The 22,830-nt window shown below is 53.4% G+C and overlaps 8 protein-coding genes across 8 annotated transcripts; 4 read left to right on the forward strand and 4 right to left on the reverse strand.

The window, feature by feature from the left end:
• Nucleotides 1-403: 403 nt before the first annotated feature.
• Nucleotides 404-5,808, reverse strand: GUITHDRAFT_112478 (hypothetical protein; the record flags this gene model as incomplete). The annotated part of the gene is made up of 23 exons (XM_005828428.1): nucleotides 404-526; nucleotides 615-674; nucleotides 726-816; nucleotides 956-1,011; nucleotides 1,128-1,186; nucleotides 1,367-1,577; nucleotides 1,619-1,749; nucleotides 1,797-1,848; nucleotides 1,903-1,974; nucleotides 2,021-2,220; nucleotides 2,264-2,340; nucleotides 2,389-2,444; nucleotides 2,821-2,983; nucleotides 3,110-3,193; nucleotides 3,309-3,383; nucleotides 3,622-3,656; nucleotides 3,699-3,773; nucleotides 4,010-4,166; nucleotides 4,228-4,280; nucleotides 4,396-4,453; nucleotides 4,500-4,553; nucleotides 4,605-4,728; nucleotides 4,770-5,808. The coding sequence occupies 23 exons, from the start codon at nucleotides 5,806-5,808 to the stop codon at nucleotides 404-406; spliced, it is 3,105 nt and encodes a 1,034-aa protein (XP_005828485.1).
• Nucleotides 5,809-6,787: 979 nt separating this feature from the next.
• Nucleotides 6,788-8,182, forward strand: GUITHDRAFT_112479 (hypothetical protein; the record flags this gene model as incomplete). Its single annotated transcript, XM_005828429.1, has 5 exons — nucleotides 6,788-7,029; nucleotides 7,081-7,188; nucleotides 7,251-7,563; nucleotides 7,609-7,770; nucleotides 7,925-8,182. 5 exons carry the CDS (start codon nucleotides 6,788-6,790, stop codon nucleotides 8,180-8,182), a joined length of 1,083 nt encoding a protein of 360 aa, XP_005828486.1.
• Nucleotides 8,183-8,334: 152 nt separating this feature from the next.
• GUITHDRAFT_74696 (hypothetical protein) lies at nucleotides 8,335-8,755 on the reverse strand (the record flags this gene model as incomplete). Its single annotated transcript, XM_005828430.1, has 2 exons — nucleotides 8,335-8,412; nucleotides 8,468-8,755. 2 exons carry the CDS (start codon nucleotides 8,753-8,755, stop codon nucleotides 8,335-8,337), a joined length of 366 nt encoding a protein of 121 aa, XP_005828487.1.
• A 718-nt stretch (nucleotides 8,756-9,473) lies between these two features.
• Nucleotides 9,474-11,290, forward strand: GUITHDRAFT_112481 (hypothetical protein; the record flags this gene model as incomplete). The annotated part of the gene is made up of 10 exons (XM_005828431.1): nucleotides 9,474-9,640; nucleotides 9,689-9,788; nucleotides 9,839-10,309; nucleotides 10,422-10,490; nucleotides 10,540-10,599; nucleotides 10,651-10,712; nucleotides 10,800-10,864; nucleotides 10,980-11,029; nucleotides 11,086-11,141; nucleotides 11,209-11,290. 10 exons carry the CDS (start codon nucleotides 9,474-9,476, stop codon nucleotides 11,288-11,290), a joined length of 1,182 nt encoding a protein of 393 aa, XP_005828488.1.
• A 726-nt stretch (nucleotides 11,291-12,016) lies between these two features.
• Nucleotides 12,017-14,559, reverse strand: GUITHDRAFT_164374 (hypothetical protein; the record flags this gene model as incomplete). The annotated part of the gene is made up of 10 exons (XM_005828432.1): nucleotides 12,017-12,094; nucleotides 12,235-12,306; nucleotides 12,491-12,528; nucleotides 12,574-12,639; nucleotides 12,860-12,985; nucleotides 13,231-13,281; nucleotides 13,442-13,476; nucleotides 13,518-13,614; nucleotides 13,753-13,935; nucleotides 14,098-14,559. 10 exons carry the CDS (start codon nucleotides 14,557-14,559, stop codon nucleotides 12,028-12,030), a joined length of 1,197 nt encoding a protein of 398 aa, XP_005828489.1. The 3' UTR covers nucleotides 12,017-12,027.
• Nucleotides 14,560-15,234: 675 nt separating this feature from the next.
• GUITHDRAFT_95998 (hypothetical protein) lies at nucleotides 15,235-17,878 on the forward strand (the record flags this gene model as incomplete). Its single annotated transcript, XM_005828433.1, has 13 exons — nucleotides 15,235-15,320; nucleotides 15,590-15,796; nucleotides 15,914-16,166; nucleotides 16,212-16,252; nucleotides 16,298-16,354; nucleotides 16,401-16,441; nucleotides 16,498-16,518; nucleotides 16,568-16,601; nucleotides 16,889-16,966; nucleotides 17,015-17,069; nucleotides 17,292-17,328; nucleotides 17,378-17,425; nucleotides 17,481-17,878. Coding segments are annotated over 13 exons (1,001 nt in total), but the record flags the coding sequence as incomplete, so codon positions are not given.
• Nucleotides 17,879-19,494: 1,616 nt separating this feature from the next.
• On the forward strand, nucleotides 19,495-20,525 carry GUITHDRAFT_141993 (hypothetical protein; the record flags this gene model as incomplete). The annotated part of the gene is made up of 7 exons (XM_005828434.1): nucleotides 19,495-19,572; nucleotides 19,713-19,767; nucleotides 19,810-19,881; nucleotides 19,928-19,992; nucleotides 20,046-20,162; nucleotides 20,212-20,290; nucleotides 20,452-20,525. The coding sequence occupies 7 exons, from the start codon at nucleotides 19,495-19,497 to the stop codon at nucleotides 20,523-20,525; spliced, it is 540 nt and encodes a 179-aa protein (XP_005828491.1).
• Nucleotides 20,526-20,952: 427 nt separating this feature from the next.
• Nucleotides 20,953-22,771, reverse strand: GUITHDRAFT_88407 (hypothetical protein). The gene is made up of 6 exons (XM_005828435.1): nucleotides 22,727-22,771; nucleotides 21,971-22,002; nucleotides 21,871-21,928; nucleotides 21,494-21,816; nucleotides 21,336-21,445; nucleotides 20,953-21,286 (listed from the first exon to the last, which is right to left on the reverse strand). The coding sequence occupies exons 1-6, from the start codon at nucleotides 22,764-22,766 to the stop codon at nucleotides 21,097-21,099; spliced, it is 753 nt and encodes a 250-aa protein (XP_005828492.1). The 5' UTR covers nucleotides 22,767-22,771; the 3' UTR covers nucleotides 20,953-21,096.
• Between the last annotated feature and the right edge of the window lie 59 nt (nucleotides 22,772-22,830).

Raw genomic sequence — 22,830 nt, forward strand, 5'->3', positions numbered from 1 at the left:
TAGATTGATAAGCAGCGATTTGAAGTATCCAAAGCGTTTGTCATGGATAGAGATAATGATGAACTGTGTGTCAAGGAGGATAACAATATGATGATATTGCAAGGTTGAGGATGAAAGGAGGTATGGAACTCAAGATGTGCTGTATTCAGCGATTCACAGTGCTATGAGTCTAATGTAGCCTGAAAAATTATCTCGATTAACGCAATTTAGCTGCAACAAGATGGAAGCAATTCGGCATATGCCCTTGTAAGATACATCAATACCTGCGACCGTGATCAAACTTGACGATGGAATTTGTGAGAATGAGTAACACAGGTTTGACCCGAGCAAGTCAGTGTCATGATTTGCAGGTTGTACAGTAAAGAGAGAGTTGAGAACATGAAAGAAGTTTGGTTGTTTCTTTTCATTTCCTCCTCAACTTGTGGAAATGCCCTTTGTGCCTCTTCCTCTCTGCCTCCTTGTTGACCCTGCGGCTCTCCATCCTCAATCGATCTTCAAGTCTTCGCTGTTTCGTTATCTTGTAGAGCTGTTCAGCAGTTGACATGTCAGAAATGAAATGCATCGAAAGATCATCGTGTTCATCGCTTCACGACATCTCAACCCTGCCGACTTACCGCGGTGTTTCGCCTTGTCTTGTCAACGTTTCTCCGTGATCGCTTGATCGTCTTGGGCTTCTTCTCATCATGTCAAGTCAACATGTACCCATCCTCCTCTCTCACTCTCACCTTGTTGTTCCGCCCTGTCCGACAATTTTCCATCCTCTCCGCCTTCGTCTGTTTCCTACGAGACGCTGCCAGGAGAGCATCTCCAGAGAGCCTGTGTTCGTTATCAGCCATTCAGCTTTCCTTCCCCTCCCTCTCCGCTCCTTCCTCCTCCATCTTCTCCTTCTTCTCCTCCTCCTTCTTCTCCTCGTCCTCTATCTTCTCCTCCTCCATCTTCTCGTCCTCCATGGTACCTCGTGTTGAAATCATCGTCCTGCTCTCCTCGGGCTGTTCTGATCTTTTCGAAGTCCTGAGAGATCAGCTTGAGGGGAAGAAACAAAGAGCAGGGAGGGGAGGAAACCAAGAGTTGTGGGGAGAAGGAGCTTCGAAGAGCGGCGAGGGCAAGCGAGAGGAAGTGGAAGCTACCTCAGGCGTGAGGATTCTTCGAGCTTCGATCTTCTTGTTCTTCATCTTCACAGAGTTAACTGCAACCTTGTCACTTTGAGATGAACATCACATGCATACAAAGATGATCATCCGAGGGATCCGCCAGCACACAATCTCAACAGCACCAGCACCACAACTTTCTCTACCCCCTCCCCCCTCCTCCTCCTCTTCCACGTCTCCCTTCCCCTCCTGCTCTGTAATATTAATCATCATTTCACCTTTGGGTTCGCGTTCCTCGTTCTCTCCCTCGTCCTCGTCATCTTCCTCGTCTTCCTCGTCCTCCCCCGAGCTTTCCTCCAAGTAATCTCCATCCCCCTCTTCTGGTTCATCAGAGTCCACGACGATCTCGGAGCTCTTGTCGCTGGAGATGAGCTCTTCAGCAGCATCGCAATCCATCACGTTGAACAACGACGACACTGCCCCGTCAGTCTGAACACCCTCGACCGATCCCTTGCCCTGTCCTCCTCTACCCTTTCGATTTTCGTCTCCTCTTCCTTTCTCTTCCTTTTCTTTTCCTCTTCCTCCTCCTCTTCACTTGTTCCTCCCATGTACACAAGACTGTGCGCCCTCGAACCGATTGGATATCCCCTCGAAACCCCCTCTGCTTTCCCATCTCAGTTGTCAGACTTGACTCTTCAATGTGCAAACCTGAAAATCGTACATCGCAAGTTTTCCTGCTTGGATCGAGCCTGGTGATTTCCTGTAAAGAGAGTCAGTCTTGGGTCTCTGAACTCGCAGCTTTTCAAGTAATTACTCCAATTCTGTCTTCTCCCTCTTCCCAAACCTCTCGCACTTTCATCCCGACCTTTGCAAACAAGAAGACATTCTGCGGTGGAGTAAGCGAAATCGCAAGCCTTTGGATGATATCTCACATCATTGTTGGAGGAGGACATGTTGAGCTTGCGATCTAGAGTGACAAGAGCTTTTGAGTAGAATCTCGACTCTTTGATACGCTTCAATCGTTCGCTCCTGACGTGTTCCAACGAAACGTTGACGTGCTTTTTCCCAAAAGCTTTCTCCAAGAGATTCTTCGTGAAAGATGCAACAGTGAAAGTGAAGTTCGAAGGTGATGCTGGAAAGAGGAAGTAAGATGAAGAGGATTAGCGGTGATGAACGATACGTGTCGACGATGTCGGTGTTGAATTCGATGTCTTCCGAAGAAACAGATCTCTGAACGTGCCGACTGTTTGCCCTGCATTGTCACGGTCATCTAATGACCACATTCTACGGCAATCCTTACTCATCCTTTGTCGACCAAACAGGTTCCGCAAACTCGCAAACTGCTGATGCGTAAACCTTCAATCGCAAGATTCATCTCAACAGACTGATTGGTTGGCTGGCTTGTAGATGATTGATCTTTGATCATCCTACCAGTAATTCAGCATTTTCCTGCCTCCTTCATAACGCAACCAACCCTGTTGATATTCATTTCATTGCGAGCTGACGCGACGTCCAAGTGAGAAATTTTTCTGACTTTCTGATTGCAAGAAATTAGGCGCATTATCATTCAAGAAGTTGACAGACAGCATTCGACGGAGCTTCCGCGCTCCTCTTGGATCTCCCGAGTTGTTGTCCCCTCCTCTCTCTCCTCCTCCTCCTCCTCCTCCTCCTCCTCCTGAGAGAACTGCGAGCTCATTTCCAGGTCTTTCACTGGCTCCTCCTTCTTCTCCACCCTTGCTTCTCTCCCCCGCCTCCCCTTCCCTTCCCCCCCCCCATCATTCTCTCCATTCCCTCCCTCTTCGTCCTCGTCCTCGAGAATTTCAATCCCGTCGATCCTTGTCTGCCCTCGAACTTCGCCATATTTCGGAGGGCCTTTCTTGTTGAACGACTTTCCTCTGCCACGGTCTTGTTACCGTCACAGCATCGGCAAAGCAATCAACTCAAATACATCAACAGGAGCGACAGCAAATGCAACAAGGAAGAAGGAAAGAAATCAGCACGGAAAGGTATCGAATCTCCACCTGTCCTTCTTGCGCAGCAGACCTGGATTCACCTCCCGAAAGAGCTTCAGAATGCTCCGAGCTGCGTTCACAACCGACTTCTCTCTGTCAAAGCCGTCAGTCAGCCTCTTCTTCTGCCTCCTCCTCCTCCTCCTCCTCCTCCTCCTCCTCCTCCTCCTCCTCCTCCTCCGTGTCTTCCTCCTTCTCTTCCTCATCCTACTTCTCTTTGTTGTAATCAACCAAGTCCGCCAGCAAGTCCGAATCCATCCCCAGAGGTTGTCGCTTGCAAATCTCACTGATCATGATAAAGTTAGCTCATTTCACAAGAAGTGTCCACTCTATCATTTAACGTTTGACGACTTTCGTATTTCAAAATACTAAAACTCTTTCCACCAAACTTTCTAGCATTGAAAGGAGGATCATTTCTATGCTGTCTGATAGATGAAATGACTATAAGGTATAATATCCTTGAATTAACAATCATGTTCTGTCCATACTTGCAGGGAATGCCCTATGTCCCCTTATTCTCTTACCGAATCGCATTAAGTCCTATCGCAATCGAAGTCATCTGTTTAAGCAATCAGTGCTGCGAAGAATCGTCTTTATTCACCTTCGATTGATCATGAATAAAATTCGACGCAATCGTCTTCAGGAGGGTAGAAATCGTCTCGGGCGGGGTAAGGCTCTGCCTTTCATGTCAGATTCGGCAGACATGAATGTAAACACCAAGAATTCACTGTTGACATCAGATCTGTGGCCAATACCAGAATGATGTCAACGGTGTACTCTGACGTCAACAGTGGCCAATAAAACAAGAGACATCTACACAGTCAAAGCAGCTTTCCACCAGGAGCTTCTACCAGGAGCTCTTTTACCGCTGCTCTAGCCTATCTCTGTACTGCCTCTTTCACCTTAACTCACCGTGACGCTCTGAGCGATGATTGCCAGCACTTTATGCAGCTCCTCTTGGCTGGGTTGGAGGAAGCGAGACATGAAGTCGTAGAAGTCAAGGAGGATGAGCTGGTGCACTGACATAATCCGCGAGAGCAGATCCAATATCAACAACTTCTCATCGAACCTGACCATCGAACAAGACAAAGAGAGAGTGAGGGGGGCCGAAAGAACTTCATCATCATCACTTGAGAGCGGTCTTCCAAGTCTTTATCATCTGCAGGAGTTTCTCCGCAAACGACTGAAGAAAGCTGTCAGAGGGCAGCGAGCATGACCAGCGAGGTTCAACGAAAGGGAAGTGATGGAGAGCTAAAGATGCAAGTGGTGATGGTGGAGATTGCCGACGAGATCTGTACCTGTGGGTCGTGCAGCTGCTCGATGACTGTGAAGCCGTTGTTGATCTTCTTCTTTTTGCTGTATCACCGTCATGTCAATGCTGAGTCGCCTCTCTTGGTCTCACCGCCTTCCTTCTCTCATGATTCGCATGTCTTCTTTGTGCTGTTCCGAGAAGGCTCTTTCCACCACTGGTGTGAGTTGACGAAAAGCGATCAATGCCGCATCTCACTTCCTCAGTTTCTTCTTCTTCCTCTTGCTCGCGAGCAGCAGGTGCGTCGGTTTGATCCGCTTGCGCTTCTCTTTCTCGTCAGGGATGTGTATTCCAAAGTCATCTGCAACAACCTCTTCACCGGCTGGAAACAACCAGCCTCCCAGCTCCTTCCTCCTTTCTCACCAAAGTCATCTTCTTCCGGGTTGTAAACGTCAGAGTTGAGGAGGAAATGAATCGCTGCGGACCTCACAGATTTCTGCCTGCTGAAGCAAGCGGCTCCTATCATATTGATCGCATACGCATCGTTCCACATCCCCCTCTGATGCAGCTCGACCATCATCTTGATCGCAATCCTCCCTCCGCGAACATCCGTGCCATGGAGCAGGGGAAGCAGCAGCCTCTGCAGGTTCCTGTTGATCTCCTGGTTCACCTTGACGGCGTTCAGTCTCTTGATGGCGTTGAGACTGTTGGCGTACAGGAAGGTTCGAACTTTCTTGTCCGGCACGTAGAACATCCTGAAGAACACTCGGCACATCTCCACCACCGAGATCGCCTTCTGCGCTCCCGAGATGGTAGCCGCCTGCAGGAATTGGATCCGAAGCTGAGAGTTCATGCTCGTGTGGTTGCGGTCGATGATGGTGAGAAGTTGGATGGGGAAGTCCCCCAGCAGCTCGTGGTACTTTGGCGTGCAATGAGCCAGAAAAATTGTTAGCTCCCCCAGCTCCTGATGTCTCTCCCCCGTCGCCTCCTCCCACGCGGCCAAGAAACCATTCCATTTCTTCATCAGGGAGGTCACTTCAGGCAGATACCCCTCAGGATCTTTCTTGAGATGGTGGTGGAGGATCTGAAGCCGCTGTCCCAATGCTGTCGACTTTCCTCCTCGCAGCCGGAGCAAGCACGTGTTCTCCTTCACGGGATAATCTCTCAGTGTGCACGTGGGCACACAACATGCCACCAGCACGAGCGCGAGAGGAGAGATGCTGCCGATCAGGGACATCTGCATCGTGAGGTTGGAGCTTCGCGCTAGTGCCCTCGGAGACAGCTGCGAGTCCCAACGCCAAGATACCGACGGAGAGAATGTTGCATGGTCCTTTCCAACATTTTCACCTAGCAGACAGTCATACGCACCCGTGCGTTTCTCAACGTCATATTCGTCCTCAGCTTCTTCTTTGCCTGGTACTTCTGATCTAACGCTCTGGAAACTCATCGTTCTTGGCTTCATGATGAAAAACAGCTATATTTGAGACACCTGCTTCCGCATTCTCCCCTAATTCACAACCGAGAAGGGTTTTAGAGTTTAGGGTTCTAACTCCCCCCTGATGTCTTCCTTCTTCCTTCTTCCTTCTTCTCCCTCCTCATGTCTTCCTTCTTTCTTCTTCTCCTTCTCCCTTCCTCATCTCTACCTGCTCCAGTCATCCCCATCACCATCTCACCGGAATCATTTCCGAGCGTGCGGTCGCATTGATCCCCGGTTTTGATCGATTGAAACCATAAGGAAGACTTTATTCGATTACATTCCTTGAGAGGGACTCCGGGGCGGCCGGGCACTGCGGCAGGGGGGGCGCCGGCCGGCCCGGGCCACTCAGTGATCACTCTGATTGCCATTATGCCCCAGCACCGCCGCCAAGTCCCTCTGCCAGTCTTTTACTCAAAGTTAAGTTAGAAAATCAGTACGAGGACAATCAGGAGAGTACGGTCGAGGAGGCTTGACCCTGAGTCCTGAGTCACTGTCGCACAATGGGCCACACGGCACCGTTGAAACTTGAAACCCAAGCCTGCCAACCGTGCTGTTCCCCAAACTTAACTGATACCTTCACAGGCTTAACCGGGCAGTGCACGCAGGACCATTCCCTCACTGTACTACGGTAAACGAGTATCAGACCATCCGCACTGTGACACCGGGCCCGGCCGCTTCGGTGTGCCCCGGCGGCCCGCCGGGTGAAATGAAACAGTATTACTGAAAGTTATTCGGCACGGTTCGGAGAGGTCGGAGATCGGGTCTATGAAAGGTCAGCTTCTGATATGTCCTATGACCATCCTAAGAATTTACTATGACCATGATTGTATCATGTAGGCACCCCAAATGTGTACCCTCTAAGACCTCCTATGAGGATAGATACCAGCTTTCGCTGTAGAGGAGGGCCTAGGAATAGCCTAGGCGGTAGGATCTCCTAGGACGCAATAGCGCCCTATCCTCTGCGATGCCGTCTAAGAACCACTCGAAGAAGAAGTCAGACAACAAGCATGCCGACGAGCATGCCAAGGAGACGCCGACACCGGCTGCTCCTCAGAAGAGCAGCGAAGAGAGCTTCCATCTGGACGACGAGAAGATCCGCCAGGTCTTCAAGAAGTACGACAAAGACGGCAGCGGCTACCTGGAGTTCGACGAAGTCATGATCCTCGCAACCGATCTCTACGCCAAGTTCAACCCTGATGCTCCTCCGTGAGGCCATCTTGTCTGACCTTGCTGCACGCACTCACTTGCCTGTTGTAGCGTCACTGGGGACCAGCGTGAGGTCGTTGCTAAGAAACTGATGGAGAGGATTGACCAGAAGCACGGGAACGACGATGGGCGCCTCTCCTTTGATGAGTTCGTTCCTTGGTGAGGAAGGATCGTTGTCTTGCCTCGATCGCCTTCCATGACATGTGGATGGTGAAAAATAGGTATGCAACTGCGGCGGAGAAGTACTGGAAGATGACCCATACTTCCCCCAACGATACCCCGGCACCTAAGCCCAAGGCAGAGCCTGCAGCAGAGCCGCCAAAGGAGCGTGTGAAACTTGGGGCAGCCGCAGCCCCAACCTTGCCTGTGCCTCCACCAGCTGATACAAGCTCGCCCTCCGTCGCCGTCTCGTCTTCTTCAGCTTCGAGAAGCACCACCGGACCAGCAAACGGCTTCAACGCCAACTCCAAGCAGCCCACGGGAGATACCGTCAAGATGGAAGATGGAAGCACTTGGGTCACTTCCCTTGAGCAGGTGATGTTGAATCTTGCGTTCAAGAGATTGATCTTAGTTGTCCAGGCTGTTCAGGTCCTGTCAGAGGGAAAGACAAAGATTCTTGTCGCAAGAAGGATTGGGCTCAAGGATGCTGGCGCGAAAACGCTGGCTGATGCACTGAAGAAGAACAAGGGTTTGGAAGAGATCTACCTGTGCCAGAATGACATTGGTCCTGCCGGAGCTAAGGTATGATAGCTGTTCTCCTTCTTTGCGAATTCTTCAATTTCACCCCTGCTACATCGTCCTCTATGTGCTGTCTATGGCATTCGTGGACTTGTGTTCGTTTTGGACAATCTTCTTTACTGAGCGCAAGGTGCGCAACTGAAGTCCATTCCCTCAGGCTCTTGGCGAGGCCATCGGAGCGCACGGTTCTTTGAAGGAGGTCTACCTCGGGTACAACCAGATCTTGGATGAAGGTGCTCAGGGCCTGGCAGAAGCCGTGGCGTCGTGCAAGACCCTCAAGGTGATTGACATCGACTACAACGGGATCACCGGCGACATCCCACAGAAGGTCGCAGCCATCAACGCCTGCTGTGACTACTTCAACGGTGGAGAGAAGGCCAAAATCGTCACCTCGCTCAGCAAGATCATGTGCTGAGTAGGACCGCTGGCTTGAGTGATGCCAGGATGCAGTAGACGAGAGCTTAGTCTTTTATTGAATGAAGCTAGCGACAAATGAGCGAGCAGATGATAGATTTCTCTATCGTGGAACGATCAACAAGGATGCTCACACGCTGAATCAAACTCTTATCATCCGTAGATCAACCGGAAAACATCGTTGAAGCAATAGTATCCTTGACCCCCTGGCAAGGGAGCGAGTGTGAACACCTGTCACGTTAGACTCAGCACAAGTTTCTTTCATCTCTCAAGGAAGCAGGCTCACCTGGCTGAACTTCATTGGGTGCTCGGAACCATCCACCTTGAGATGGCCACAGACGAAGACTAGTATGCCTCCTCCGTTGGTTGGTTGATAGTCTGATGTGACGATCTCATGCTCCACAGTCTGGAACTGAAGACCGTTGAGCTTCTGAGAGATAGCTTCCACGCCCTGAAACTTTTCACCCTCGAATGTCAGCATAGAGTTGTCTTGGTAGAGACTTCGTATGCTTGCTCGGTTGGTATCAAACATCTTGTAGTAATGACCAACGAAAGCAGCCCCTACCTCCTGCATGGCTATCGTCACAAGAAGCAAGGATGAGTTTGTTCAGGACATTCCGACTCGTCCTCACATACCTCGAAGTTCGGGTTAAGGGAAGATCCGCCCCGCAAGCGCTGCAATGTTGGAGGGGCTTTTACATGCTCGTTCCATGGCCTTGGCGAGCTCAGCCGGAGCGAAGAGGCCGGTGCATAGCGTACTGACTCAGAGAGGGGGAGGAGGAGGAGGAGGGCGAGCACAAGGAGGCGATGGGGAGGCGAAGAGCGCGCGAGGAATAGAAACGCCATGTAGAACCCGCGGAAAGTAGGGAAGGGAAACGGCAAAGGGCTGGGAGGAGAGGTAGAGCAATTTCAATTAGAGTCCCAATTAATAAATGGGTGATGTATAGGGGTGAACGATCAGAGAAGGAGTGGGTCAGTGAGGAGATGAGGGTTATGGAACAGAGAACAAACGGGGAGTGACAAGGGAAAAATGGATTTCAGTAGAGAGCAGGGGGGAAGAGAGGAGGGAGAGGCGATGACAGAGGAAGGAGAGGAGAGAGAGAAGAGAGAGAAGAGAGAAGAGAGAAGAGAGAAGAGAGAGAAGAGAGAGAAGAGAGAAGAGAGAGAGAGAAGAGAGAAGAGAGAAGAGAGAGAGAGAGAGAAGAGAGAGAGGGGAGAATGATGAGGGAGGAGATCAGGTAACCTACGTAAGACACTGAAGCAAAGAGCCTTGAGGCGAAGGGTGTGAAGGCATGAAGATCTACTGCATTCTCCTCGATGCACTGCCATGGTCGAGCGGAGGAGAAGGAGCGCGGCATGCACGGGACAATACCGCGGGCGAGAGTTTGGCTGAGATCGCCAGGGCCAGGAGCCTTCGCCATGTCCACCAGGTGTCTACCGGGATGTTCACGACCACCACGTAAGATCGGAGTGCTCGACGCTCCTGACTCACTCCCGTGCTGCGCAGCTTGCTGTCGATGCTCACCGGCACGCTGCCATCCGACGTGGTGCCTGGAGGAGTCGGATACCTTGCGCACCACGAGGACAGATACTACGAATGGATGAAGGTGACGGGAATGGTTCCAGCCATGGCGTCTCATGCGACTCTTGCATGCAGGATCGCAAGATCCATCTCTTCCAGCACCTAATGGCGGCAGGATTCAAGATCAAGCTGCACAACCACCTTGACTTCATCCTCCGCATGCTCCTGGGGTATCGCTCCGACGACCCGCTGACCGAGTTCAGGACCGATAGCTCGGGGGAATGGTGGAACATTGAGCTGAGCAGCACGAACGTGAGGGAGGGCAGCTTCGATGCGAGCATGCAAACGTTCGAGGAGTTTGATGACGAGGAGCTGTGCGGGAGGTACTATGAGCTGGAGGAAGCATACATCCGCCAGCTGCAATCAAAGAGCTCCGAAACCAACACCTTCTTCTTCACGCAGCAGCAAGACTGGCATGACTCATGGTACACCAAGAGACTCTCTGCGATGAGGAGGTCGAGGAGGAGAACCTTGGAATGGCTGAAACTGTGGAACTTCGACGAACCGGATGCTGTCTTCTGGATCTTCAGCGATCATGGCTATCAGGTGAGACATGAGTTGCTGGTATGTGGAGCTCCACTACCACTAGCTAGGGGGAGGTAGACTTGACTAGAGTTGTCTTGCAAGCTTCAAACACCGTATATCTCACTCAGCTCAGGTGGAGACTGTGATATCGCCGAAAGACACTCTTACATGGATGCTGTTCAGAGACAACCGACCGCAGCCGGTGATTGTTTTGTGATGATAACGATCGTAATCCGCCTGAATTCCCTCAGATGCATCCTATGCGATCTGTCATCAGCAGCGTTGACTTCTATTCCACCATAATGTGCCTCGTAATCTTGTTGATCTCTGGACTGGAACGAAAAATTTTGATGTTTGTTTAGTTGGGGAAAACTGATCACCAGGACACTGAGGCATTGGTTCCCATCAACAAGGCTGCAAGCCTGTAAGTTGTAAGATACATTTGATGGAAATCAGATGGAAATGATGGAGTAGTTGATGACGAGGCTGTTGATGATTGTCACTTTTGCAGGGAACGAGTGTTCTTAGGAGAGGATTCGCGAGTGAAAGACAATGAGAAATTCTGTGAAGCTGCAGGTAACGAAGGGGGCGATGAGCGATTAGAATTCTCCTTCTCTCTCGCTTCTCAACATGTCAAGAAGACATTCTGAAGTAATCTTCTGATCGTGATTGTCCTTTCTCAATCTTCCAGTGGTATCGACCATCGTTGAGTGGGACGACCAACCCTCGATCAGTTATCCGGTGAAGAGCAAGCATGTCAAGGTTCCAATGATTAAACTCTGATATTTGTCTGGCAGATCACTATGTACCTTGCATGTTATGTTCGACATCTCAACACAATCAAGATCTTCAGGTTGTTGACCCTCCTCCAAGAGCTCGTTCCTGTTGTCGTAACTTCTTTCTCCTCACCCCTCTTTCAGATACCTCTTCCTGCACGAGAACCCTTACGCTGCTGAGAAGATTTCCCTGACTGACTTGCCAGATAAGGTGCTCACAACTTGACCCCCTCCCCCCCCAACTCACTTCCTCTTCCTCTCCCTCTCCCTCTCCCACTTCCTCTCCTCCTCCCTCCTCCCACTTCCTCTCCTTCTCCATCTCCCTCCTTCTCCCACTTCCTCTCGCCCTTTCCCTCACCCTCCGCCTCCGGCCCCCATTACCTCTCCTCCTCCATCTTTCTCCTCCTTCGGCTCTGACCATCTCATGCTGTTTCCTGCAGGATGGTTGTCGGGCGCGACTGTTAGGGAGCTTGAGGGAGAAGTTCTCGTGGGTCAAGAAAGAGGAACTTGAGCAAGCTATCCTTTCCTCCTCCTCCTCCTCCTCCTCCTCCTCCTCCTCTGCTCCTGCTCCTCGTGCCCCTTCTTTTGCGCCGAGCCTCCTCCTCCTCCCGAATGGGATGGTCGTACCAGCTTGTCCTCCGGTGAAACTATTTTGAGGCAATGAAGGGGCTGATGTTTTGGAGCAGGGGACGATCCAAAGATGAAGTCGAGGCGAGCAAGACCGAGGAGGAAGAGACGAGGGTGGGGAGAGGAGGGAGACTACGTGCCGGGAGGGGAGGAGGAGAGATGAGGACGAGGACGAGGACGAGGACGAGGACGAGGACGAGGACGGGGTTTCCTTCTATCAAGGGAGGAAGGCGACCTCAAACGAATCGACAGGATGGGATGGTGTAAAAACCAGAAACATCCTCTTCTTATCCTCCCCCCCCCCTTCCCCCCCCCTTCCTCCTCTTCTGCTCTTTCTCACACGCAAGATCGCGACTCTCGCATGCTCACCAGAGCTTCTCTTGTTGGACATTCTGAAAGGCATCTGTGAAATCATCAGCTCCTCCCTCCCTCCCTTCCTCCCTCCCTCCTTCCCTCCCTTCCTCCCTCCCTCCCTGAATCCCTCCCTCCCCCTGCCTCCTTCCTCGTCTTCGCTCTTCTCCCTCCTCTCGCTCTTTGTCATACCCGCGGGGGATTCTCGGGTCCTTGTCGACGTCGATAGGATGCTCTCCGAAGCTCCACTGGCACTCCTGGGTTCTGCGATGGAGTGAGGAAGGAGGAAGCAAAGAGAAGAAGAGGAAGGAGGAGAAGGGGAGCGGAAGAGGAAGGAGAGGAGGGGATGAGATGGGAGCGAAGGGAGATGCAGTGGGCGGAAGAGGGAGTAGGGAGGGAGGAAAGGAAGAGGGAGGGAGGGAGGGAGGGAGGGGAACAAGAGTCCTACTCGAAGTTTGGAGTGACAGTTAGTGGGAGTCCGAGTTCCTGTGGTAGGATGAGGAGGAGATGGCGCATGCTGACTTGACATGCCTGAGAGAAGAATTGCTGGGCTGGAAGTTTGCACTGGTTGATACACAGACTCTTACATCCAGACTCCTGTTGTCCTTGTCAGCTGTCCTGTCCTGTCCTGTCCGCTCCTCTCCTCTTCCCATTCTCTCCTCTCCTCTCCTCTCCTCTCCTCTCCTCTCCGCTCCGCTCCTGTCCTGTCCTGTCCTGTCCTGTCCCCTCTCCTGTCCTCCCATCTTCTCTCCCCTCCACAATCTTCCCCTCCCCTCACTTCTTCGCTATGTTCCACTCTTCTCTCCTCCTCTCTCACCTGAAGAAACTTGCATTTCTCCACCACCAGCCCCCCTAGCTGTCCGTCTTTTCTTCTGTTCGGTCGGCTCGGGCCCACCAGGAAACCAAAGAATGTCGGAGTGACAAACGACGTTAGCCATGCCGCCTGCCTCTCTTGTTAATGACTCCTCCTCCTCCCTCCTCCTTCCCACTCTCCTCCTCCTCCTCCTCCTCCCTCCTCCTTCCCTCCCTCCCTCCCTCCTCCTCCCTCCTCCCTCCTCCTCCTCCAATCCTTGTCCCCCCATTTCCCCAGCTTATCCTTTCTCCCTTTCTGCATTTTCCAGTCTCGTTCTCCTCCTTCCCACCCTCCTCCCTCCTCCCTCTTCCCGCCTCGCTCCTCCCTCTTCCTACCCACGGCCAGGGCCCATATTGTTTCCCCGCGATGATTCCGGACATGAACACCTACAGCATCATTACATCCTGATCCTCTCACTTCCTCCTCCCTCCTAAATGATTCATCTCCTCCTCTGTCTCTGATCCCCCATCCGCTCTCCCCCATCCTCGTCCTCGTCTTCGTCGTCCTCGTCCTCGTCCTCGTCCTCGTCCTCGTCCTCTTTCCTACCTTGTAGAATGGCGGCATGACGGGCGTCAGCAGCCCTGACAGCTCGTAAGTACCCCTCGACTCGCTCTGGGTGCACCTGCTAGCGTGTTGTACACCATCCGGTTCTGCGCCTCCGCCGTCTGACCAGGACGAAGGAGATACTCGCGCCCTTGCTCGAGAAGTCCGAGGATTCCCTTCACCGTGAATGTCAGGTCCTCCTCTCCTCTCCTCTCCTCTTCCATCCTCTCCTCTTCCATCCTCTCCTCTCCTCTCCTCTCCTCTCCTCTCCTCTCCTCTCCTCTCCTCTCCTCTCCTCTCCTCTCCTCTCCCACCTCTTTCTCGCTTTGAAACCCCGTCTCCTTCGCTACCAAACTCCGGAAGATGGACAGCAGAACTTTGTCGAGCGGGCTCTCAGTGTAAGTCACGTTGGGGAGGGAGCAGCTGGGGAAGAGCTCGGCCTCGTATGCCTCTCGATTTACAGCTCGAGACTTGTCCAGCAGGGAGATGTCAACTTTCTGGCAGCTGGAGTCAGCGGGGGAGGGAGGAGGAGATGGGAGGAGGGGAGGAAGGAGGAAACGGTAAGGAGGAGGGAATGCGATGGAGAAAGCAGCAGAAGCGAGGAGGGAGGAGCGGAGCGGAGGAGCCCAGAGGAGGCAGGAGGAGACAGGAGTTGGTACCTGCGGCTGCTTACGAACTCTACCCTCATACGGCACGTCCTGAACGTTAGGAAGATCGTTCCTGTCCACCATCCCTCCCAGTGCCGTTGCTGCCCTGACATAGGCAGCGTAGTCGTGCTGGATGAGCTGGTGCAAGAGGCTCCTCCTCTCGGCCAGCAGGTCTCCAGCTGCCTTGTCCTTCCCTCCCTGGGCCTCGATCTCAGCCGTCAGCCGCAGGATCTTGCTTTCCTCGTTTCTCTCCGTGTGGCTCCAGGCCCATGCCTCCTTCTTCACGTCTGCTGACGGGAACAGCATCATGCGCATGCCGGACCCTCGGCCTGCGCATCTCCGAGCCGCAGGACCACGAGGAATGTCAAGAGCTGCAGGAGGGCAGAGGAAGCAGCTCACGTCGACGAGAGCAAGCGACAAGCAGAAAGCCACTCGCAGCACGCTTCTGAACATTTGCTTCCTGCATGACAGCATAGCGGTCACAATCTAGCCACAGAAAACAACTTAATGCATGACGATGCTGCTAATAGCACTCTTGTCTCTATTCTCCTCCTCAAACGATACGAGCCTTTCTCGATTGTCGCCCCCTCTAAATTTTTATCCTCCACTCTGCTACTCCCCACCTCCTGCTCCTGCTCCTGCTCCTGCTGCTCCTGCTGCTCCTGCTCCTCCTGCTCCTGCTGCTCCTCCTGCTCCTGCTGCTCCTCCTGCTCCTGCTGCTCCTCCTCTCCCTTCCCTCATCCTTCATGGACAGTGTACATGCTCACAAGGAACAATGTAAGCAGCAAGGTGGGGTACTTAGGTCCTCAGAAAGTACCGGGTGTCCTCTGAACAAAAAAGGGGTTCAATTTGGTGTCCGGTGGTCCATTCAGAAGATTAGGGGGTGGGGGTTATGGTTATAAAGGCAAAGGTAGTTTGCTCCGAGATGAGACTGGGGCGAGAAATGGAGGAAGAGGGGGGAAGGGGGGGGGGGGAGGAGGAGGAAGGAGGAAGGAGGAAGGGGACAAGGCAGGGAGGAAAACGATGAAGCTGTAGGCCAAGAACAGTGTTTAGAGAGGAAGAGCGCATTTTTTTATCCAAGAATGAAGATATTCGAAGATTTCATGCTGTTTGTACTCATTGAGAGTGAAGGCTAAGCTCGCTTACGACAGATGGGAAACGGCTTCTCTCTGATTGCTCTGCCCCAATGGTACAGAGAATGGGGATCGATGTACGGAAAGAACGGCTTCCTGCAGGTGTGTTCCTTCTAACCTCTGTGGTAGTAATGAAGTTTGCTGGGGGTGTTGATTGAGATGTTGATTGAGATGTTGATTGAGATGTTGATTGAGATGTTGATGTTGATGTTGATGTTGATGTTGATGTTGATGTTGATGTTGTGGTTGTAATTGTTGTTGATGATGATGCCGTTGGAGACGATGAAGACGACGGGGAGAAAGAAGACGATAGTGATGATGATGAAAAACGTGAAACGATCAAGAGATTAGCTGACGGGGTGATGCGGCAGGCGTCAAGATCGGCACAATGGGACACCACTGATCTCAAAGATCTGTCAGGCAGAGTCCACATCATCACGGGAGGGAACGCTGGTATCGGCTTCGAAGTAGCCAAGGAGCTGGCTAGGAGGAACGCAATCGTGCACATGCTCTGCAGGAACAAGGAGAGGGGCGAGGCGGCAAGAGAGCAGATCGCCAAGGAGACGGGCAACAGCCAGGTGAAGAGCCTTGCTCCAGCCTGCTGCCTGCTGCCTCCTGCCTGCTGCCTCCTGCCTGCTGCCTCCTGCCTCCTGCCTCCTGCCTCCTCCTCCATGTCGTTCACTCACGTTTCTCAGGTTTTCCTGCACACCGTCGATGTGTCAAGCGCCCAGTCCTGTCGCAGCTTTGCGGAGAAATTTCTGGAGTCCAACGAGAAGCTTCACGTCCTCGTCAACAACGCTGGGATCCTGCCGACCGAGAGAGAGACGACGGTCGATGGGCTCGAGAGCTGCATGGCGACGGCGCTGGGCGGGAGCTTCCTCCTTACCGGCCTCCTCTTGCCAGCTCTCAAGAACGCGAAGCCGTCGGTGGTCGTCAACGTGACTTCAGGTGAGAGGGAAGGAGGAGATGAGGGAAGTCACCGGCCGCTGTCAGCTGGGATGTACCTGGCGAAGACCGACGTGGATGATCTCGAGGTGAGAGCACTCAGCTGGGGTGGCTGATGCTGAGGGGGCTTGAAGATGAAGAAGAGGAAGTTCGACGGGTTCCTGCAGTACTGCAGAGCCAAGAGGGCGCAGGTTGGCGGTTGAGGGGAGCAGGACGAGGGATGACGGCGGGGGGTAGGTTGAGCTCAGCGAGATCTGGTCAGAGAAGCTGGGAGGCAGGTGAAAGTGTTTTTGCTCCTACCGCTCCTCCCGCTCACGTTGTTTCTGCGATCCAGCGGGATTTCCTTCCACTCCATGTGAGCTCAGGGCGGGACAAGACGGGAGGCGGCGAGTGACGACTCGCAGGCATCCGGGATATGCTGTCACTCCGGGTGTAGAGGTCTTTGCCCCTTCCTGCCCCTCTGCTGATCAACTTGTCCTTCCCTCCTGTCCACCTTTCCTGCCCACCTGCCCTCCTGCCCTCCTGCCCACCTGCCCTCCTGCCCTCCTGCCCTCCTGCCCTCCTGCCCTCCTGCCCTCCTGCCCTCCTGCCCTCCTGCCCTCCTTCCTGCCTTTCCGTGCGCCTGTGCCCCTGGACTTCTGCGCTCCTCTTTCCTCCTCCTCAACCACCGTCACCACACCTGCTCGATCAACTTTGCAACTCAACACCTCTTTACTTGGAGACAGAAACTCCCAGGGCTCGGAGACAGAAAGCCTGGAGGTTTCATAGAGCAGCATGGTCCCTCGCTCCGATCCGCTGCTCAGGAAGACGCAGATCGCTGTACGCCGTTGGGAAGCTGACGTGCAGTGCAGGGAGCGGACACGATTGTATGGATGGCCAGCGCTCCCGTCGTCTCCTCCTCCACCGGTGAGAAAGCGATTCGGCTGGGCCGTTGGGATGCGAGTGATGGTGGAAGGAAGTGCAGGAGAATGGTGGAGGGCAAACAGAAAAACACGCATGGAGCAGAAGCAGGAGTAGAGGCGGGGGAGAGAGTAGGGGAAGGGGAAGGAGTAAGATCAGGGGAGTTAGGACGGAGGAAGAGGAGGGACGTAGAGTCATTCAAAATTGAGGGACTGAAGCTCGGGGCAGGCAAGCTCTGGTTTGACAGGAGGGCCGTGCACACCAGGTAAGTGAAGGGAGGGAGAGAAGGTTACGAGAGGTGACGGCCTGTCAAGTTTCCCCCTGTCCTTCACAACTCTGAACCAGTCAGAACGTGAAATATTGTAAGTTGCTCCATACACGCCCCCCCCCCCCGGACGCTGACGTCATCGCGTCCAGATGGAGGAGGTGCGGGGAGCTCATGGGATGGAAGTTGGAGTAGAAACTGAGCTCTTGCGTCGACTTACGAGGCCTCGACCTTCCCCGGGGATCAAAGATGTCCGGGAGGCAGCAAGCATCTCATGTTTCTTGTATTTACATTCAGTGGGTAGCAGCGGTCTCATAAGTTTGCAAAGCTTGCCAAGGGTTCGGAAGTTGACCTCTCTGTTGAGCCGAGGCGCTGCCTGTGTAACAACAGCACCAGCGTGAGCAACCAAAAAGCAGTAACGACGCTGATGCTGTTGAGGAAGATGATGATGACGAGGAGGAGAAGGAGAAACAGGATGACAAGGAGCAGTCCATGGGTGAGTGAGTGCAGAGGAGGATGCGACAGGAAGCATAAAAGTAAATGAGGAGGCATACAACGTGTAACCCACCAGTGTCCGCAGCAGCAGACGCGATCTGCTTCATCTTCTGCATCAGGGAGGATGTTCTAGCCTTCATCGCAGGCATCTACAAGCCAGTGAGATTGTCGTGCACAACCTGAGATCCTCTCACCTGGTAAGGGAAGGTATCTACATAGTTAGGGAGGGGGGCTGCGCTGGGGAAAGGGACTGCGCTAGGGAAAGGGGCTGCGGCTACTGGGGGGACGAAGGGACGAGGGGGAAAGCGGCTGGGTACTGCTCTGGGCATTGGAGGACGGAGAGTGACCTGTAAGAGAGTAAGGAGAGGATGGAGAAGGCAAGGCAATCGTCACCGTTGTCTGTGGAACCACAACACCCGCCTGCCCACCGCTGGCTTTCCATGCGCTGTAGAAAGCCGACGAGGAGGAAGACGCTAAGAGGGGACAGCATGAGATCAGATCATTCCCGTGGCACGCAGTCCTCTCACCTGAGGGGATACTTGCTCCTGTCCTCTCGCTCTGCTTCCCGCAGTTAGTCCCACAGTTCGGCACTTGAGTCCCAGACGGGAGGCTCGAGTAACCGAACTGGCCGATCCCGTTCACTCCTCCTGAGACACCTCCAGTCAAGGAAGCCTCCACAGGCCCCTCCTTCTCTGCTGCTGTGTCCATGGCAAGATCAGCGATCTTCTTTGACACTTCCTTGGACGTGATGACCCTGGTGACTGCCTCTGCGATCTTCTTCGCCTCCTCCTCCACCTTCTTCTGTCTTTCCTCAATGTTCGCCTCAACGGCCGCCAGAGTTGCCTTGTACTCTTCGCTGGATTCATCATCTTCATCTCCCTCAGCCTCCTTCTCGCTGCTGTCCTCCGACGGCACATCCTTCAACAGCTGGGCGCGCTTGCCCCCCAATACCTTTTTCGACCCCTCTCCACTCTTGCCCGCCGGACCTTCGAGAGGAGAGAGCTTGATCCTTCCCGTCACGAACTTGCCGTACACATACCCGACGGCATCAGCAACGCCAGGCTTCTGCTTGCCATTGGGGAACTGGACATCCCACAGCTTCAAAGAGCCACCTGGTACCGCTACTACACAATCATCCTGAGACCTCAAACACGCGGAGGAGAGTGCAGCAGCTTCAGGAGCTCCCTGCTCCTCCTCAACGAGCTCTTCACTGATAATATGGGAGCTCTGGATCGCTATCATCACGCACAGAAGCAGCGCGCACATGGCGACCGCCTGTGCAGCCTGCCGCCATGCCGGCATCGCTCGTCGAAGAGTCAGGGTAAGTACCAGTTACATAACGTTATCTTTCAGTTATAAAAGGCCGTTACACCGTTTCGAGACCGTTTTACAGAAATGGGAAACGAGCCCAGAAGCTTTTATTCGCAAAAATGATGGAGGATGCGAGGGGAGGGGGGGGAGGAAGGAGAGGGGAGGGAGAGGAGAGAGGGGGAGGAGAGGAGGGAGGGAGAGGAGGGAGAGGAGTGAGGGGAGAGCAGAATGAAATAGAGCTGATTGAAGACGCAGCATAGGGAGGCGGGAGCAGGAGAGGAGGGACTGACGATTATCCAGCACCGGTCCCTCGTTTCCTCCATGTCTCATCACAGATAGCAATCCTTGCGGGCGGCTAAGATGAGAGGCTGTTGGACGATCTCTAGCGTGCTCGTCGTGCTCGTTGCGGTCTTCCTTCCAAGAATCTACAAGATCCACGTCAGTCTTGACTTCTCACCGGCTGCGCCATGAACCTTTCTCGTTAACCCTTCGTGACTTTGACAGGTTGAGCGGAACCTATCGTATCCTACGGTGATTGAAACTCGATTCCGGCATGATGTCTAAAAGTTTGTGTAAAGGACTCTATCTTCGGGTGGTTTGCTGTACAGACGATGGTGCAGTACAACAGTCCTGGTCGAGGCTTCCGTGTCCCAGCAAGTTCCTGAACGAGTACAGGTGTGCTCGATGCGATCGAGAAGTTGGCGTTGAAGGAAAACAGCACACTGCTCGAGCTTTGCATCGGACCTGGTGTAGCACTCTGAACGATCCTTGACTGTGCTCATGTGAGACGCAGGGTATGGCGTGCAAGAAGCGCTCCGCTACAAGGGGGTGAAGGTGATTGGGGTTGACGTTTCACCCGTAAGTGTTGGAATGCAGCAAGCAGGAGGGGGTTTTGTTGACGCATGCCGAAGGACATGGTGAAAATGGCGAGCGAGGCAGTTCAGGGTGCCATCGATGAAGGAAGAGCTTCGGTGGTGTTGGGCGATGCGCGGAACCTGACGTTCCTTGGGGATGAACAAGTAGATAAGGTCTTTGCCAGCTCTTGTGGAGCGTCTCACCTGAGATGGAGTCGCTAAGGTGTTTCATATGAACTGCTGTTACTTCTGGGACAACGTGGAGGATACTCTGAAAGAAATTCTTCGGGTGATGAAGCCAGGTGATGACTGGTTTCTTCTCCTCCTCCATGCCCTTCAAGCATTGCCCTTTCCTTCATTTGGCTTGCGGAAGCCTCGCTTCCTGACCCTCTCCTCTGCCGAACTTTGCTGCACTCCTCTTCGTCTCACCATACGTCACAACCTGAAACTTGTCTTTGAGCAGGAGGCGTGATGCTTTCCGGGGTGAAATTCGAACAATTGCAGCAGTGGGATGCGCATCCAGCGTTCTTCAAGTGACTTGCAGTGCGGAGGAGGAAATTTTTCTGACAAGCTCACCTAGAATGAGAGATGAGAAGATCTTCCTCAAGGCTTTGAAGGCTGTAGGATTTAAGAAGATCACGGTCAAGAAGGTGAAGCTCTTTCCTCGTTCTCCCCTCCCCGATGCATCTTCTCGATCAATGCTCCCTTCCCTCAATTCTGTTTCCACTCTCTTCGACGCCTCTCCTCCTTTTCCTCGGCGCTCTTACCTCCCTGCTGACAAACTCGCTGCAGGTGCGTTTGGGCTCTAGCTGTACCGGGACGAAGGCGATGAGTGGTTGTCCGGTCCACGAGGGTAATCGCTTTCTTCCTTCATCCACTCCCGTGCTCATCAGCCTGCCACAGGAATGCACTACACTGCCATCTTTGCCGAGAAGCCCGAGAGATGACATCTGTCCTGGAGTTTCTTGTTATTCATCTTCACTGCAATAATAATGTCCTCTCTCCCTTGCCTCGCCCCGCCGCACCCTCTCGTTTGTCCCTTACTCCTCTCCTACCACGTCCTTTCTCCACACGGCCGTCTTGAAGCCCCCCTTCCGCCTCAGGCTTCTCAATCCTTGAAGAAGAGTTCCCGGCATAGTCGCATGGTCTCTTCTGGCGAGGTAACAGTATGCCCGATGGTGCGCGAGTCCTCAAAGATCTCGTAGTCGTTCCCTCCAGGTGACGTCTTGTCCCCGAAGAAGTGGATCTCCTTGTACCCTTCCGTCTCCACGAACCTCAAGCAGTAGGTCTTGTCCCACCTGGCACAGCTCCGTCACGGTGCAGGCAACAGAGAGCGGCATCACTCACCCCTGGGGAAAGACATCGAAGCTGATCTGCCCTCCAATGGAGAACTTGAGGTTGAGGTCGGCAAACTCAGTCTCGAGCTTTGCAACCATCTTCTTCCTGATGTTGTGCACCTGCATGGGCGATGAGAGTCGATGTCAAGGCAGCGAAAGTATGTCAACGTGATCATATTGTTCGAAGGCGTCTCGCTCTTCCTGGTTGCAGTTCCTTCCGATTGGAGACACGTTGATCATACCGTTGCGGAACTCAATGAAAGTCCCTCTCTTCACGGGGATGTCGACGTCGGCAAGGTAGCGGAGGATCCAGTTGACCAGGCGCTTGATGTTGTCTTCGCCGAGATACTTCTTCAAGCTCTGCACTTCGATGGATTTTCCATCTTTGAAGGCGTTCAGCCCGTTCTCAGGAAAGGCCCAGTCAACGATTTCAAGGTAATCGTCTCCCAGCTGCTCTTTGGCCTTGGCCAGATCCGATCCTCCAACGACACCTACCCCCCAGCGCCATCGTCAACCCCCATGTTGTGTTCAAGTCATACCCTCACCAATAGTGACTCGCTTGCGCAAATCTTGCAGGAACTTGATCATCTCACTGGTGGCCTCCTGCCACATCGATCAGCACCGGCCGGATCCTCGACGTCTTACCTTGCGGGGTGCCGTGAGAGTCCCGTCGATGTCTGACAAAGAGACCATCAGGAACGAACATGGCGTAACTTGTAACACAGACAAAGAAGTGTGTGGGGGAGTTGCAAGAACAGACGTTGCGATAGTGGGACATCATAGACGACAAGAACATGACGATGTGGGAGAATCCGGCAGAGGACTTGATCGGTGGAAAAGGAGGAGCAGCAGGATGAGGATGAGGATCAGGACGAGGATCAGGATCAGGAGCAGAAACAGGAACAGGACGAGGACAGGATCAGGAGCAGAAACAGGATCAGGACGAGGATCAGGAGGAGGATCAGGCTCAGGATGAGGATGAGGAGGAGGATGAAGATCAGGCTCAGGAGCAGGAGGAGGATCAGAAGGAGTAGGATCAGAAGGAGGATCAGGATCAGGATCAGAAAGACCAGGATCAGGATCAGGATCAGAAAGACCAGGATCAGGTGCAAGATCAGGAAGAGGAGGAGGAGGAGGATCAGGATCAGGATCAGGATCAGGATCAGGATCAGGATCAGGATCAGGAGCAGGCTCAGGAGCAGGCTCAGGAGGAGGAGGAGGAGCAGGATCAGGATCAGGATCAGGAGCAGGATCAGGAGCAGGAGCAGGATCAGGCTCAGGATCAGGCTCAGGATCAGGATCAGGATCAGGATCAGGGGGAGGAGCAGGAGGAGCAGGAGGAGCAGGAGGAGCAGGAGGAGCAGGATCAGGATCAGGAGGAGCAGGAGGATGGTGGGTCACCGAAGAGAACGAGGGTGTCCTTGCGCGAAGGAACCGCCATGTTTACAAGCTCCCACTACACCACTTCCAAGGAAGAGTGTACCTACAGTTTTACTCAACTAGGA

Source organism: Guillardia theta (assembly GCF_000315625.1).
Source record: "Guillardia theta CCMP2712 unplaced genomic scaffold GUITHscaffold_59, whole genome shotgun sequence".
In the NCBI taxonomy this organism is placed as follows: domain Eukaryota; class Cryptophyceae; order Pyrenomonadales; family Geminigeraceae; genus Guillardia; species Guillardia theta.

Coding starts and splice junctions, on each gene's coding strand:
- GUITHDRAFT_88407 (XM_005828435.1), bottom strand. CDS start 22,766: ATGGCGGTTCCTTCGCGCAAGGACACCCTCGTTCTCTTCG. Junction 21,817..21,870: donor GCGCAAGCGAGTCACTATTG/GTGAGGGTATGA, acceptor GCTGGGGGGTAG/GTGTCGTTGGAGGATCGGAT. Junction 21,446..21,493: donor CCTTCGAACAATATGATCAC/GTTGACATACTT, acceptor TCGCCCATGCAG/GTGCACAACATCAGGAAGAA.